Source organism: Sinocyclocheilus rhinocerous, unplaced genomic scaffold (assembly GCF_001515625.1).
Source record: "Sinocyclocheilus rhinocerous isolate Xijiao unplaced genomic scaffold, SAMN03320098_v1.1 scaffold444, whole genome shotgun sequence".
Lineage (NCBI taxonomy): Eukaryota > Metazoa > Chordata > Actinopteri > Cypriniformes > Cyprinidae > Sinocyclocheilus > Sinocyclocheilus rhinocerous.
The window spans coordinates 1697510-1712808 of NW_015645540.1; the positions used below are offsets into that span (position 1 = coordinate 1697510).

The 15299-nt window shown below is 34.9% G+C and overlaps 2 protein-coding genes across 2 annotated transcripts in view; both read left to right on the forward strand.

The window, feature by feature from the left end:
- Positions 1-5874, forward strand: part of LOC107706379 (insulin receptor-like) — an 82163-nt gene extending 76289 nt beyond the window's left edge. The window contains exons 17-21 of the mRNA XM_016510076.1: positions 798-908; positions 1042-1201; positions 2107-2236; positions 2347-2481; positions 4440-5874. Coding sequence (XP_016365562.1) covers positions 798-908; positions 1042-1201; positions 2107-2236; positions 2347-2481; positions 4440-4794 — 891 coding nt within the window. The 3' untranslated portion in view covers positions 4795-5874. The remainder of the gene's footprint in view (positions 1-797; positions 909-1041; positions 1202-2106; positions 2237-2346; positions 2482-4439) is intronic.
- A 2617-nt stretch (positions 5875-8491) lies between these two features.
- The window catches only part of LOC107706380 (rho guanine nucleotide exchange factor 18-like), a 21736-nt gene continuing 14928 nt past the window's right edge, over positions 8492-15299 (forward strand). The window contains exon 1 of the mRNA XM_016510077.1: positions 8492-8713. The gene's annotated coding sequence lies outside the window, so the exon portion shown is untranslated. The remainder of the gene's footprint in view (positions 8714-15299) is intronic.

A 15299-nucleotide genomic window follows, 5' to 3' on the forward strand; every position in this document is an offset into this window, starting at 1 on the left:
TTTTAGTTTTCATTTTAAGTTTTAGTAAGTTTATGTGCTTTTTATGTTCTTTTTCAGCTTTATTTTAATTATGAAAATAGTCTTTAAGACTAAGTTTAAGTTGTAGTTAACAGTAATAACACTGGTTGGACTGTGACATATTTTGATGGTAACGAACGTGATTTTGTGGGTTAGGTGAGGCTGCTGGGTTATGTGCTTTTTAAATATATATAATATATATATATATATATATATATTTCAGTTGTAATTTTAGTATCTCCACTTTTTTCAGTATCTAATATCTTTTATTATATAATTTATCATATAACAATTTTTTCAGCTTTATTTTAATTACTGAAAATAGTTTTAGTGGACCCACTTTATATTAAGTGGCCTTAACAATTATGTACTTACATTTAAATTAATAATTTGGTACAATGCACTTATTGTGTACATACATGTTTTTACATTGTACTTATATTTTAAAAATACCTGCATGTAATTACATCTGTGATTAATTTCTGTAATTACATTTATAATTACACAGTTGACCCATCCCTTACACCTTAACCCACCCTTAAACCTACCCATACCAACAAACCTGTCCCTAACCTTACCCATATCCCACCTCAATAGCAGCAAAAGTGTTTTGCAATACAATATGAACACAATAAGTACATTGTACTTAATTTTTGATGTAAGTACATAGTAGTTAAGGCCACTTAATATAAAGTTGGGCTGTTTTAGTTTTTAGTTGTACTTACACTGGTTGGACTGTGATGTTTTTTGATGATAACTGACATGATTTTGTGGGTTAGGTGAGGCTGCTGGGAGTGGTGTCTAAAGGCCAGCCAACTCTGGTGGTGATGGAGCTAATGACACATGGAGATCTGAAGAGTTACCTGCGTTCTCTCAGACCTGACTCGGAGGTAACAAACCATAGCAGAGGAGTCACTGTCAGACCTGCTACAGCTTTTAGATTAGTTATAAGGAGCTAGACTTTTAGATTAATAAAAGTACTGTTTAAATAATGGATTTTTGTTTTACTGTGCTGTTTGACAGAATAATCCAGGTCGGCCTCCTCCAACGCTGAAAGAGATGATTCAGATGGCCGCTGAGATAGCAGATGGCATGGCTTACCTTAACGCCAAGAAGTTTGTGCACCGAGATCTTGCTGCCAGGAACTGCATGGTGACCGAAGACCTGACTGTAAAAATTGGAGGTACAGTACCAATCATAGGGGTAAATTTATGTAAGTTTTAAGAGGTCCAGTCTCTAAATTCCCTGTGCAAAGCTCTGAACGATTCAAGGTACTAACATAACTGGTTCGGAAATCAGTATGGTAGTAGGTACTACATTGTATGAGGATTAAACCAAACAATAAATGCTAAATAGAAAAATATATAGATATATTATTGCACAAGATATAAAATATTAGATAATTAGAAATGTTCCCTTGGTAACTAACTGAAATAAATAGGTTTGTTGAAATACTAAAATTACTAAAACTGAAATAAAAATGTGCTAAAGATATATAGAAATATAAAAATCAAAGAAAAAAACATTAAATAACATAACTAATAACTTGTACTATTTTTTTTTTTATCAAGTCAAGTCACCTTTATTTATATAGCACTTTATACAATACAGATTGTGTCAAAGCAGCTTTACAGTGTTAAACAGGAAAATAATGTTTCAGTGATGCAAACAAAATTCATTTCTGCTGTAAAGCAGCTCTTAAAAGATGACAACAATAAACAGTCAACACAATGCAGACACTCTGAACTGATTCATTGTATTTTTGATTAGATTATGATTCCTGTGTTAATACCTTGTTAAAATGTGTACTTTTAATGATATGTGATGCTTCCCATGCTTCGGTTTCATGTGAAATGAAAAAACAGTGTATAATTATGTCCTTTTATGATAAATTATTCTCTGTCTGGGTGGAACTAGTCTTGGGTCTAGTTCAAAATGAGCTGCTGAATACAAGATCATAATGATAAAGGAGGTGCAAGTGTTGAAGCACAGGATGTGCTGTAATATATCTTGTATATTGTATTGTGTCATCTATTATTGTAAGAGCTTTCTAATGATGTTATTTTGTCTTGTGTTCTCTGCTGTCAGATTTTGGCATGACGAGAGACATTTATGAGACGGATTACTACAGAAAGGGTGGGAAGGGCCTGCTTCCTGTGAGAAGGATGGCCCCTGAGTCGCTGAAGGATGGAGTTTTCACAGCTCACTCAGACTGCTGGTGAGCTGACCATGTGCACACAAACAACCATAAAAAGACTTGCATTATTGTTGTAGGACAATGTTTAGCGTATGTTTTAATCAGTCATGAGCCATGCTGTGCTTGTCCAGGTCGTTTGGCGTGGTTTTATGGGAGATCAGTACTCTGGCTGAGCAGCCATACCAGGGGCTGTCCAATGAACAGGTCCTTAAGTTTGTGATGGAGGGAGGATATCTGGACAGACCAGACAACTGCGCAGACAGATTGTGAGTATATTACTGACATATTGCCTGTGTTTTTTTTTTTCTGCTGGACAGTCAGACCAGTAGTTACAATTTCTACTTGCCCTGCCAACATTTTCACTGGCGCATGAAAGAATGATAACTTTTTTATTTTTAGCAATACATTTTTATTTTTGCTAGAATTATATTTTTCAAGAACATTTTCTATATAATTTTGTTTTAAAATTTTTACAAAAAGAGTATTGCAAGAAGCTGAAAATTATAGCTATATACAGGGTTTCTGTGGGTCCTTAAAATTACATTTTAAATTTAGTTAAATTTTTTAATTTAGTTGTATCAAAATTAAGGCTATAAAAAGTCTTAAATGGTACAAGAAAGTCTTAATTATGATTTCAAGGGGTCTTAAATTTGGGGATGGAAAGACAAGAATCCCAATATGGCTTAATGTGACGATTAAACTTCAAAAGGCTATGATTTCATTGAATAAATATGAAAGCTGCCATGGCAGTAGCCAGGGTTTGAAAAATGAGTGAGGTCTAGGGTGGAGTTAAGAATTGTGCTATAATAACCCCACATACAACTCATTATATACACTAAACACTTTAAAAGAGACAGATATGTAGATATTTGTGAAAGATGTTTTTTCTGTTTTGGAGGAATGAGCATTGTTAAATTATATCATATTGCACCATTACTTTAGCTTATAATTACTTTATATTATAGGCATATAATTTTATCATTTGTTTATTATTCATTCAACAACACATAGGCCTATTACTGTTATAGTTTTCATTAATAACCATTGCTATATAGATGATAACTTTGTCTAGTGCTATACTCAATGAAATGGCATAGAGACGTAACCTACTTGTTCTACAGATCTCTGCACTAGTGATATATGGTACTGTTTTGATAGCGTTGATAACGTTTCTGACGGATAATATCATGTTTTGTTTTGTTGTTTTGCGTTTGCCTTACCGAATGTGGCATCCTGTCAGCAATAACATGTTTGTGGGCTCTTTTGATAAGTTCTGGCGATCATTGCAGTGTTGCCAGATATTGCTATGAAAACAAATAAAAACCGAAAAATAGTTAAAAAATAAACCGAAATGAGTTCAAAAAAGATATCGCTAACCCTAAACTGCAACTTCCCGCTCTATTAACTTTCTAAAGTGTCAAATTAAGTAGAAAAGACAAGTCAAAAGACGCTTATAATAACTGGATCCGGCAACCGGACTCCGCCAGCGCCTCGTAGCGATCATTTTCATACCACGGGCACTAAACATTCTTGCAAAATGTCTCAACTTAATTATACATGCAGACACTCATATGAGGAGCTTTAAACAGTAGATTAGTCATTTAGAGAACAAATTTTATTTTTGAACATGTATATTATATCATATATATTATAGCTAAATATAGCTGTTGTTAGTAACATAATCTGTTATTTTACACATTTTAGATCATATAATCTGACCCTTTTTTAACTTTTTGATTATTTTTAGATTACTTTTAAATAAAATAATTAATTAAAAATTTAATTCAAAAAATTTTATAAAAATAAAACACTTGCTAAAAAAAGACAAAATAGTTTATTTGTTTATTCTGTGTGGCCTCTCAATTTTTTGTGTAATTATAGCCACCTGACTAGTGGTTGGTCTGTGTGCAGTTCCACAAAGCAGTAAGACGTTCTGAACATATAGGCATTTTTAAAAAGGAAAATAAAAAAACAATAATTATGGAGAATCAATGAATTACGAAAAAAATACTGCCGTTTTGTCAATATTAAGTAATCATGTAATCAATAAAAAATAAACTGTAGGCTGATTTTGAATATTTTAGGTAATCTAATCTAATTACAAGTATTTTAACTTTTGGAATTGGATTACACAACCAAGATTACATATAATCAGTTACTACCCAGCACTGGCTTTAACCCAGCATTAATCTTTAACTCGTATCTATTTTTCCTGATCTTCCAGGCATAGCCTGATGCAGATGTCCTGGCAATACAATCCCAAAATGAGGCCCACCTTCCAAGAGATCATCGAGATGCTCCGGGAGGATCTGCATCCCTCGTTTCAGGAGGTCTCCTTCTTCTACAGTGAGGAGAACAAGCCGCCTGAGACGGAGGAGTTTGATATGGACCTGGAGAACATGGAGAGCATCCCATTGGACCCTTCCTCATACTCTCAGAGGGAGTGCTGTCTAGACGGTGACGAGGGCTCATCCGTGGGCCTTCGGGGGAGTTACGAGGAGCACGTGCCGTATACACATATGAATGGCAGCAAGAAAAACGGACGCATCTTATCACTACCCCGATCTAACCCTTCTTAATATTATTAACCCCATCAAGCTATATTAGATTGTTTTTCATTATTTTATAGATTCACTTTCATCAAGCTCTATATCAAAAGCTCTTCAGAAAGTAATCTCAGGACATTTGTTTTCTACTTTACTGCCTCAGTATGATGATGATGATACAGGGTGCAGGTTTTTTTCTTGTATTTAAAGAAGATACACATCAACTGCTTCTTTTCTGTCTTTTTTTTTTGTTTTTGCCAAGTTTCAAGGACTGGTCAAATGGAACAAACTGTGAAATTAACCTCAGACAACCAGAAGGCTGCTTTTAACCTTACATCTCCTCAGACTCTCCCCTCATCCACCAACCGATTTTCCCTGACTTTCTCCAGAAATAAAACAGAATCTAGAAGAAATTAAGAGGAAAAAAAGTGACCTTACTCTGTTTGTGGCCTATGTCATGACATCATGGAGTTGTGTCTGAATCTGTACACTTTTGGCTTTGGTGGCAAACCTGTTGAACTTGGGAACTGTAGGATGACGTTTAACATCCTTCCAAGAACAAACGGTCTACAGGAGAAGCCTGTACAAGACACTGCTTTTCTACCTGCTACTCAGTATTCCAGACTACACAGAGAACGAACAGATTTTTGGACTCTATTTTTTTTATTTATTTGCCTACCTGTGCTCTTTTTCTTCTTTTTTCCCCCTGGTGTTCGCACATTTACAGCTGAAGGATATTTAAACTGTTTTCAGGACTTATGACTAAAAGAGTTCCTCAGATTGACCAATAGTTGCTGCTTTGATATATTTTAGTGGGTATAGATGATGATAAAAGTATATATAAATATATTATTGATGATTTTTGTACATAGTTGATATGTTGTCATTCGAGAGTTGTTGCCGGTTGTAGAAATGTTTTTACATGTTTGTCTCGAATCTTTATTTTTTCTAATCTGAAAATCATACTAATCATCCTGGACCTCTGATCAGCCAGCAGCTCCAAGATGCACAGGAGTATCTAGATGCCTTCAGCTTCAGATGTCAAATCTTGATATCAATGGAAATAACTGCTGTAAATAAAGCAGTGAGGTGTATTCAACAAGAGCGAATGGATGGGTTTCTGTTGCGTTTTTCTTGTGAGAAAATATGTAAACTTCTGAGTGGTCGCTTACTTCCCCGTTTTCAGGACAGTCCTGGTTTTTGATGTCCTGTCCCAGACTGTAGCTGTCCCCAGAAATGTCCCTGTTTTACAGCACATTCAAAACAACCCTCAAATATACTGCAAAAAGCCTGACCAACATAGTAACATGGTTATCGGAGGAACTGTGTAGAGATATTTGAGAGCAAAGCACTTACCATGAATTATAAAGAGAGACGGTTATCGGATTCATTCAAGGTAGTGACATACTAACTCTACATATTAAATTAAAGTAATACTGATTTATGTAATAGATAACTGCCTGAACAGAGTGTGGGATTTTGCAAACAGAGTTTTAAATGTTCCCGAAAGTTAGCCGCCACAACGCAGTAATTCCCAAACACACACCATAACTACTTGCACTTAAAACAATTACATTTGCCGAAAGCACATGTGAATGCAAAAAAAGCCATAGGGATAGTTAAAATCCATTTCCACAAGCACAATAACATAAAATAACATTTGATAAGCTAGAAAATTAATTAAATAAAAATATGCATGAATGTATTTTACCGTTTGTTTATTTATTTAAATTAATCTATAATACCAGAGAGTTTCATGATATTTTGACCACTGATATAGAAAACGTCCCCGATTTCAGAAATCTGGTCACTATAGGCTGGCCTCTCCTCTTAATCCCAGTCTATCACATCCCCATCCCTCCTTTTTTTTTTTTACAGAGACCTGTGTTGTTCGCACAGACTTTTTTTATACGGGATTGCTTTCTCCTATTCTCCATAGTATGTCTCCTTCCACACCTGCGCCTGTCGGGATGGCTGATCGGGCTCCTCAGCTCCCGAATTCTTGGGGCTGGCGCTGACCTCTCCTCTTCATCCCAGACTATTACTTTGTCCCACAAGTCCCAGGACATCCAGAAGTCGTCGTCGGCCCAAGAGGCGCAGGAGCTTTCGCCGTGGTGGAGGGCCATATCACCAGCCGCTCTCATGTCTATCTGGCGACCTTCACGCTCCCATTCCTCACTATATTGCCCTTCCCATTCGCCAAGATTGTGCCAAGACGTCTCGTTCATTAACGTCTTCACGTGAAGACTCGGAACTGACGCGCTTTTTCTTGCAACGATATCCATTGCTAGCTTCGCAATTTAAAAGCTGCGCAAAACGTATCAGACACATATCGAGAGGAGTGTGAGCACAAGAAAGCGATTTGACCAGAGCATTGATTACACTTTATTTATACGCTTCTGTAGAATGCAGACCATTTGCCATTGTAGTGACGTCATCGTCACTGCAAAGTTCCATTTACAATCATGTGGAACTGGAATATATTCATGTCTCGCTTCCCTGTTTCTGTATGTTTCTACAAGTTTTGTAATAAAAAAAAAATAATAATAAAAAACAATCATGTGGAACTATTGGGAGTTAAACAGTTTCTCAAGAGATTTTGCTGCCACCTGCTGTGTAACATGGTCGACTGTAAAAGCTGTAACTTAATATTAATGCTAAATTACAGAATCATATTATGAATTCGCAGGTTCTCTCTCTATATAATAGTATCTTTATACTATTATATACTACTAGATAATATTCCACAAAATAGGCTACATTTGCCAAAACTGTGAGAGTGATTAATAGGCTACAGACAAACACAGTCTCTTATATTCAATTATCTTTTGTGTTTCATCATTTGTTTCGAGTCTTATTTGCTTTATTTCAATTTCTATTTTCTCACCCTTTCTCCTAATCTTGCAAACGCTTCGTCTAGCTGAAATTTGAAGTTCAATGTAACAATGAGTGTTTAACCAACAGAAGGGTGTGAGCCAGGGTTATAATACATAAAAATAAAACCACAAAAAAAAGTTCATTACTTGAAATAAAATAAACTGTAATAAAAAAATAATAATAATAAAAAACAATCATGTGGAACTATTGGGAGTTAAACAGTTTCTCAAGAGATTTTGCTGCCACCTGCTGTGTAACATGGTCGACTGTAAAAGCTGTAACTTAATATTAATGCTAAATTACAGAATCATATTATGAATTCGCAGGTTCTCTCTCTATATAATAGTATCTTTATACTATTATATACTACTAGATAATATTCCACAAAATAGGCTACATTTGCCAAAACTGTGAGAGTGATTAATAGGCTACAGACAAACACAGTCTCTTATATTCAATTATCTTTTGTGTTTCATCATTTGTTTCGAGTCTTATTTGCTTTATTTCAATTTCTATTTTCTCACCCTTTCTCCTAATCTTGCAAACGCTTCGTCTAGCTGAAATTTGAAGTTCAATGTAACAATGAGTGTTTAACCAACAGAAGGGTGTGAGCCAGGGTTATAATACATAAAAATAAAACCACAAAAAAAAGTTCATTACTTGAAATAAAATAAACGTTAACTAAACTAAAATTATATAACTTCAGTTAGTTGGCAAGGCAACAGTTCTCATCTAATTTAGATCAGCTTGTACTAAAATAACTAAAATAGAGACTGAAATTAAAGGAATAACAACTATACAGACATATTTAGAATGAAAACTACTAAATGACAAAAACACAACCAAATTGCTGCAGGTGAACTCAGCCGCCGCTTTCTGTTCCCGGCATGCCTCGAAGTGCGCGTGCGCCTGTGAGTGTGTAGAGTGATCGTTGCCTTGTATGCACTGCACTTGTTGTAACCGGGCCGACGGATGCTTAAGAAAAGAAACTGTCCTGTAAAAAAGAGGAGAGGGTAGGATAGGATAAGGAATAAACTGTTTGAAGCTGAAATGATGTGATGTTTCTTAAACAATGGTGAGTAGAAACTTCTGTAGCTAAACTTTGCGCGAGCCTCAATGTGTTTAAAGTTTTTGTCATCGAGGCCTCGTGTTTTTTAATTGACATTGTGGTTTATAGTTTACGAAACGTGTTTTTGTTACTAAACAATATTTTTGGTTTTGTTTAGAGATATACGACGTCTTTTAAATGCTATTTTTTAGTTTTTGTGGCATATTCACTTATCGTTGCGGCTGCTTCTGAGATGAGCGTCACGTATGAGATCAGGTAGCAGGAAAAGTTTCGCTGTGATTTTTCTTCAGGATTAAGAATGATGCCTCTTTAATTCTGAAATAACCACAAATATAGCTTCGTGTTTTAATCAGAACATGATATGTTTATTGTGGCGAGTGGTCAGTGAATTTGCATGTTTTCTGATCGATTACACTCTGCTGTGATGATGAGGAATGGTTGGTTGATCTGTTCGACCATTACATTCCTCGCGTTTTGTCTCTGATTAATGACTAATTCATTCATGACACTAGTTTCACCAGTGTCAGATCTGTAGAAGGACTGAGTTTTTGGTTTGTTTGTGGTCTTGTGACTTTGTGTTTGTAACATGACTAAACTTGTTTTCCTTTGTTTTAGATACTTGATTTTAATCAAACAGTGACTAGTATATTTTTCAGTTTCACTTGTAACCTTTCATACCTAGTACTTATTCCAGTAATACCTTAGAAACCAGTAGTGACTAGTATCTGTTCAATTAGACACTACGTTCTAGTAATTCTATTTTTCTAAGTGTCTGGATAAAAAAAACTATAATATTTATTTTTTTAATTTTGTTACATTTTTTTGTAATTTTGTTGAATTGTCATTTTTATTATTTTTTTATTTTTTCATTAAATTGTATTTATTTTAGTACACTGTTAAACTAGCTGAAATGTTTTTTTAAATCTTTTTTTAATTTTGTTACATTTTTTTGTAATTTTGTTGAATTGTCATTTTTATTATTTTTTATTTTTTCATTAAATTGTATTTATTTTAGTACACTGTTAAACTAGCTGAAATGTTTTTTTAAATATATATTTTATTTCAAGTAACATGTTTTTTTAAGTTTTAGGTAACTATAATAACCCCAATTCTGACTAGGACTCCTGACTAAGACAAAGGTAAATAGAATTATATATATATATAAAATGAGATGAACCACCACCATCATGGGGTCATGAACTGAGAAATCAAAATTCCCTTGATCTTTTGACATATAAGAGGTCATTGTACTATAAAAACATCCTGTAACTTTCAGAACTCAAAACTTTCTCTTTAGTCTAAAAACAGCTTATATTGACGTCAATCTGCCAAAACAACAGGTTGTGGAATGTGCCACTTTATGACGTCATTGTGTGGCTAAATCAGAGATTTCAATCGATTCAAGCATGTAGTGTAAATAACGAGAGAGGCAAAGGTCTAAGATGGCTCTAAAAACAAGATGCTGTGCAGTCAGTGCCACACTGTTAGACATTTCAAAGCGATTTTACAGTAACTTACTGGCAACACTGTTGGCAGTAAGTTACTGTAATTAAGATTTACAGTAGCAAACTGTATTTGGTTTACAGTAGCAAACTGTACTTTTTACAGTAAATTACTGTAAAATCCAATTAATCAGTATACTACTGTAATTAATTCATTTTAATATATTTAGTTAGATTTTATAATTTTTATATAGAATTCATTTTATTTTTACCCTACATAGGTACTACTGGCATTCAATTAAAACAGACACAATAATTACAAAATATCAAATTCTTTATTTAAAACATTGCATGTATAACACTTATAAATACAGTCTTCCAATGCTGGAACAGTGCATCTTCATTTTTCCTCTCTTAGGACATTTTGCAGTGCATTATGTTGTATCATCTGGATTTATCCTAACAAAGAATATTTAGGCAACAGAAAACATAATGGGGAAAAAAGATAAGCAGCCAAAGAATACATAGCCATCTGCAAAACCCAGGTGCTGCTCCAAAACGTGGCCACCACCTTTGCTCACCATCCACTTTGTTAGTGACAGAAATGTCTTCTTTGAAAAACAAGTAGAAATGGCACACTTTTAAAAGGCAAACCCCATATAAAATACGCACATCTCTCAAAACCATAGTTGTTCTCTTACCATGAATTATCAGTCTCAGGGTGGCTGGCCTGCTCATGTCTTTCTTGATGCTTCATTGCAGTTGCCTTTAAAACACAAATACAAAAAATGCAGTAAGTCTTAAATTCCATTAAAAACTATAACAAACAAATTCCAAAACTAGAAAGGCAGCTAGCCATAAAACTTGTTTAACCTAGCTAACATATACGATTTTATTTTCTCAATAGGCTACTGGCCAACATTAACTACTACTAACACCTGAACAAAATTTCACATTAGTTTTAAGTGTTGCTCGTTAAAAGTAATTTTAATCCGGTAATTCAATAAGCTGACAAAACTCATTTGAGACGACAGCGCAGTTTACCATAGTAAAGTTTGTTACCGCTATGTTGACGGGTAAATGTTACTAGGTTAAACTGGTGTTAAAAATGTTGACACCAACACACAGACAAACGTACATATATTTTTTACCTTGCTTACTGGTCTTATTCTCTCGTGAGGTGCATCGACACACAGCGCAGATGTTCTCTGGAACTCTTCCACTCTCGCGGTTTCATCCCCGGGCAAAACCCGCGGCGCTGCCCCGCTGGTTCCATGTCTTCCTCGGACGTGAGTGGCGCGGCGCGACTCGACAAAAGACAATATAGAACCCATTATACTACAGTGGATGCGGACAGTAAAGTGATTCCCGGTGTAAGTCAAATCTTGTCAATCCAAATGTGAGAAATGAGGAAAATAAAGCAGCCTCAGTAGAATGGCACCAAAGAGGCAGTTACGGCAAATACAGTATTATAAAGCAATTTTAAAAAATACAGTAAATCACTGTATGTGGGGTTTGACGTCACAGAAAATTCCCATGATGCAAAGGGTATTACAGTTATTTACTGTAGAGCGAATTTGCGGTATTATACTGGGTGATATACAGTAAATAACTGTAGAAATTACAGAAATGTCTAACAGTGCAGGTTATGGAAAAACACAGTCTTTGCATCGCCTTCCTTCTGATCTCAACATTAGTAAAGAGTGGATGAACTTTATTTATAAAGAAGTTCCAGACCGCGTCAATAAGAACTTGGTCCTTTGTTCACTTCATTTTACTGTGGATTCATTTACAAACAAAGCACAATTCAACTCAGAATTTTCAGAAAGATTGAAACTAAAAGATGATGCTGTGTGGAATATATTGGATCCGACAGTAATGTCGCACCACACAAGTGTGAGTAACTTTTTTATTATGTGGTCACTATTGCTTTGTCTGTTATTACAGATCATTTGAAATATATACTGAGTATTTATGCGTTTTTACCTAAATAACAGCACCATCCATCTGTGAAGGATGTAGGCTGTCAAACATACACAGCTGTTAGCCAATCATACTGTGGGCGTTTACTTCCCAGTCTACAATCCACCACGCCTATTCAAACAGAGCGTTCAGATGAGGGGGTCAAAACAGGACAGAAAATAGCCTATTACTTCTAAATTATGATGTTTTTTGATGTAAAAAAAATGTTGATAACATTATAAGTGGACCTCAGAGAACAGTACAAAATAATAAAAAAGGCAGTTCATGACCCATTTGAAGTCAACTACAATGACTGTTAAACATATTTCACTGGACTGCACTGTTTTTATTGTAAATAGACAATGATTTTATTCAGAGATGTGTTTAACTGATGTATTTTAAAAAGTGTCACCTGAGTGTATTTTGGAATCTTCGTCTAGAATTAACTTTAAATGTCTTTTAAAAAATGGTGTTAATTGTATGACTTTGGTTATTTATAAATTAATAACCAATTAGATAAGAAATATTACTAGAAACCATTGGGGTAGATACTAGTGTCTCATAAAAAAAGTACTTGTACTGTAAATCAGGAATAGATACTAATAACTGTTAGGATAGTTACTAGTAGAAGAAAGAAGTGCTACTAGATGTGATGAACAAGTGCTTGTGACTGTATATAAAATATGAACCATCACTGAATTACATACTGTTATCTAATAATATCTAATCTTGATAAAAGGAATAAATTAGAAATTAAGTACTAGTAACACACAAATAGGTACTTGTTATTTTAAAAGGGTCATATGATGCATATGATGCTTTTTTAAAGATCATTATTTTGTGTATTTGGTGTAACAGAATATGTTGACATGCTTTAATGTTCAAAAAACACATTATTTTTCAAATACTGTACATTATTCACACACACACATGATGCGCAAAACTCCCATTTAAACAATCAATAGCAAATACTTAAACTAATAACAAAACAGTAGCTGATTCAGAAGCGCCAGATTGTCATAGCAAAGTCAGAATTACCTCCTCTCCTAGGTTCACGAAACGGTCATCCATAAAATGCATTGCTGTTCTGTTGTAAGTAATCTTAAAGATTCCTAAATGCATCTACTTTCAGAAGGCCAAATAAACTCTGTATGTAGCTTTCTGCTACTCCTTTTTTTGGGGGTTGTGAGAAACAGGGAGGCTTTCTGTATTTTATTTGGCCTGTTGATGTGTGAGGGGGGAGGTTGGCTTCATGGTCAGAGGCGGTTTGCAAGCCAGGCGTTTTCCACACAGTAACAGAACTAGTAAATCAGTTACAGCATGTGTAACCAAAAAAATCTTTCACATTTTGCAGCTGCTGCATCCTATGATCACACCAGTGCAAATCCAGTTAATATTAATGTAACCGATGCCCTCCCTCGATTTAGTGTTATAGTTCAGAATTGGGGGTTTTAGTTTATAGGAACAACAAAGATGGTAGAAGAGTCACATTTCGTGTGTCTTATGCTCAGTGTAAAGGAAGGAGGGCGTTTGTTATTTTACCCAGACTGGGGCAGCCTGCTTTTCTCGTTTGACTGTTAAGCATAAACCTTAGCCGCATTGCTATATTCATCTTCATCCAGCAGATGATTCAAGGGAGGTGCAGCCTGCAGCTCCACCTTATAATGGAGCACAAGTCATGTTTATGGCCAGGTTTGCTCTTCTGGTTTACTTCTTTCATTTAGCCTTAATGCACTTTACACATGCTAGTCTTTATGAATGAGTGTACTCTATGAATAGCAGTGCAGACATTGTTTGAAGCGAGCACATTGTTTGAGTGCTATTAAGCATTGTTAGTTTGTTCACAAGGTGTATCATGACTTTCTCGAGGATAAAGCAGTTGCTAGAGTCACTGTAACAGCTGAGTTCTTTATAACTGTAGTCATCTCAAGTGTATTAAATATAAATGATTATGAAAAAAAAATGTTCCTTGTTAAAACAATTTTTCCTATTAATATGACAACTACAATTATAGGGTAGTTCACATAAAATTGTAAATTCTGTTATCATTTACTCTCCCTCATGTCGTTTCAAACCTGTATGACTTTCCTTCTTGTGTGGGACACAAAAGAAGATATTTGAAGAATGTCTCTCTCTTTTTGTCATTCAGTCAAAGTCAGGGGAATCAAGTGTTGTTTGGATCTGAAACTCTTTACATTACCTTGATGTGTCAGACAGTATTGATTCTTCTTTAGTGTTTTGTTAGGACACAACCTATGGTGTGTATATATATATATTATTTATATATATATATATATATAATCTCATAGTGTGTTGTACATTTGTCAACATGTTTCTCTGGATTTCCTGTGAATTGTCTTGTCTTCTCTTGGCTATTTTCAGAATGAAGCCTTTGGGCAGTTGACATGAGTCACATCACAGTGTCCTGCAGTGTGTTCATCTAAAACTACTTCAAACAGCAGTTTTCTAATTCTTTTATAATTATGCTTGCCATTTTTATGACCCTGTATTAAAGGATTAGTTCACTTCCAGAATAAAAATGTCCTGATAATTTACTCCCCCCAGATCATCCAAGATGTTCATGTCTTTTTTTGTAAAGGGCGTTTGACTTTCTTTGCACGTTCGCTTTGTAAACACTGGGTCGCTATTTCTGCCTATGTCACGCGTGACTAGGGTTGCAAAATTCCGGGAATTTTCAAGACTGGAAACTTTCCATGGGAATTAACGGGAATTTATGGGAATTCACGGGAATTAATGGGCATAAACTGGACATTTGTAAAATTGCAGGAACTGGGGACTTGAATGTAGTTGAGAAAAAATCTTGCAGCATAATCTTGGTTAAAACAACCTGATTTAATGCAATTTCAGTTTAATTTCTACCCTACACACTGTTCAATCACATGCACACAGCACACTGCTTACTGCAGGGCTGTTGAGGCCACACCCCCTACATGCAATGTGCTTTCCTCCATAACATGAACAGATCATTTCTTAAATCCTGCACACAAAATATCAAAATGTCCATCTTGGTAAGTATTCATGTAAATTACATGATTACAAAAAAAAAATGTTTAAAACTTCATTGTGCTGTGTGTAATATACTGTGCAACTAAATTAGGCTATACCATTGTAAAAACAAATACACTGACAAACCATAGACTGGAACAAACATTTAGGTGAGATAATAA